The sequence below is a fragment of the Charadrius vociferus genome, unplaced genomic scaffold (genome assembly GCF_000708025.1).
Source record: "Charadrius vociferus isolate BGI_N301 unplaced genomic scaffold, ASM70802v2 scaffold1109, whole genome shotgun sequence".
NCBI lineage: Eukaryota > Metazoa > Chordata > Aves > Charadriiformes > Charadriidae > Charadrius > Charadrius vociferus.
The window spans coordinates 3,650-5,561 of NW_009649963.1; the positions used below are offsets into that span (position 1 = coordinate 3,650).

At 64.0% G+C, this 1,912-nt stretch overlaps 1 protein-coding gene across 1 annotated transcript in view; it reads left to right on the forward strand.

Annotated features, from left to right (window-relative positions):
* The first annotated feature begins 378 nt into the window (after nt 1–378).
* The window catches only part of LOC104292228 (CD48 antigen-like), a 3,872-nt gene continuing 2,338 nt past the window's right edge, over nt 379–1,912 (forward strand). Inside the window, exon 1 of the mRNA XM_009891565.1 lies at nt 379–448. Within this exon, the coding sequence (XP_009889867.1) occupies nt 379–448 (70 nt within the window). The remainder of the gene's footprint in view (nt 449–1,912) is intronic.

Here is a 1,912-nt window from a genome sequence, read left to right on the forward strand (position 1 = left end):
GCGCGGCGGCCGGCCCAGCTGGCATTATTTACCCAAAGGCAGGTGGCATCCAACTCCTTCCTCTATTTATTGCACCTGAGGGAAAACAAGGGCTGGGCAGCGGGAGACCGGCTTGGGGGCTTTGGGGACCAACCCGGGGGCTTTGGGGACTGGCATCAAACCCTTGGTGCAGCGGTAGGGAGAGATGCCACCGCCCCATGTCTCGGCCATGGGGCTCGGTGATGTCCCCGTGATGTCCCCGTGATGTCCCCACGGTGTCCTCGCCTCGCCACTCCCCTGGGAAGGTGCGTACTCGACGTGGGGCGATTTGCATGTTCACTCCCTCCAAGCGGGTACACCGCACTGAGCTGAAGGCTTCGAGCTCGCCACGGTGGAGCGATGGGGATGTCACCCCGCCACCCACGTCCCTGCGTCCCCTGGCTGCTGGTCCCGCTCCTCGTGGTGGCAGGTAGGCGTGAGGGGAGGGCAGCGGCCGAGCTGGGAGGGGACCACGGCGGTTCCAACACTTGCAACCCTCATTTATCAGCCACCCCGTTTTGATTAGCGACCCCCATTTATTAGTGAGCGGGTGGCGGTGGGAGAGAGAGGGGGAGCGCGGCTTTTGGGTCCCAGGGGCAAAATTAATGATAGCCCCGAGGGGATTAGAAAATATGCAAAATATTAGGGGTGAGAACAGGATTTCCCCCTGCGAAGGAGCCAGGAATGATGCACGGGGGCACCGGCGGTTCCTCGGGGGCAGGCGAGCCGGGGCTGCTTGCTTGCAGGCAATGGGGGAAACGATGCGGGGTGATGCTCAGCGTCCCCTCCTCACTTCGCTGCCGGCATAAATCAACTCCCGAGAGGTTTACGGGTCCCCCGGCAAGGACGTGACCCTGGAGTGGGTGCCTGGGGCTGTTCACCCCTTCTTCTGCTGCGTGGTTGCTGCTGGGAGTGCTGGGCTCGGCCAACCCGCCGGAGGAAAAGGGGAAATGAATTTTTGACGAGTTACGGAGGAAGGCAAGGAGGGGCGATCTCTCCTCTTTTGTTTGCCTGCGCGTTTCCGAGAGGAGGAAGAGCGAGGCCAAAGGGTGGCTTGGCCCCAGGCTGCTCTGGCCATACCCTTTTCCTCGGGACAGGGAAAGGGGAGGGGGGGGTGGTCCATCCTGCTGCCGTCGGGGGCACCTGGAAAGCACTCGATGGGTTCAAGGAGCGGGCTGGGTGATGCCCGGGGTCTAACCACTGCCTGGCTGGGTGCCCCGGGGACGGCGGGGACACAGCGGTGTGGGGGCTCGCTCCCCATCACAGCTGTCGAACCCAGCACAGCACCTAGCGAGGTGGTACCCAAATGAATCCCCCCATACACACACACCCTTCCCCTTCTTCTCTCTGCATCCCCCTGAACCAGCGCGGTGGGTTGTCCACAGCCATGCTGGCATGATGGGGTGATGAACACCCCAACGCTGTGCCGGTGCGTTGCGGTTTGCCGGCTATGTGCCGGCCGCGCCGTTCCCCTCGTCTCGCCTTCCTCTTTGCAAACCATAGCGGCTGCAGAGAGCACTGAGCGGGGAGAGGCCAGAGCCAGCTCCAAAGCGTGCAGGAAGCGAGCAGGCTGCGAGTTGTGGTGCAGGGTGGGTCCTGCGGTGTGGGGATGTGGCCGTCTGTCCGTCTGTCCCCCCGGCTTGGGGGAGGCTGCGTTGGCGTCATGCAGCATTTCAGCATCTCAGATGTGCATCCGCCGGTGTGGGCAGCTCTGCCGCAGGGAGCATCTCGCTGTCACCCCAGGAAAAGAAGCAGCCCAGCGAGCCCCCGGCATCCCGGGCTGCATCCCCAGCAGCGTGGCCAGCAGGGCGAGGGGGGATTGTGCCCCTCTGCTGCGCTCTGCTCTGCTCTGGGGAGACCCCCCTGCAGTGCTGCCTCCAGCTCGGGGGCCTCA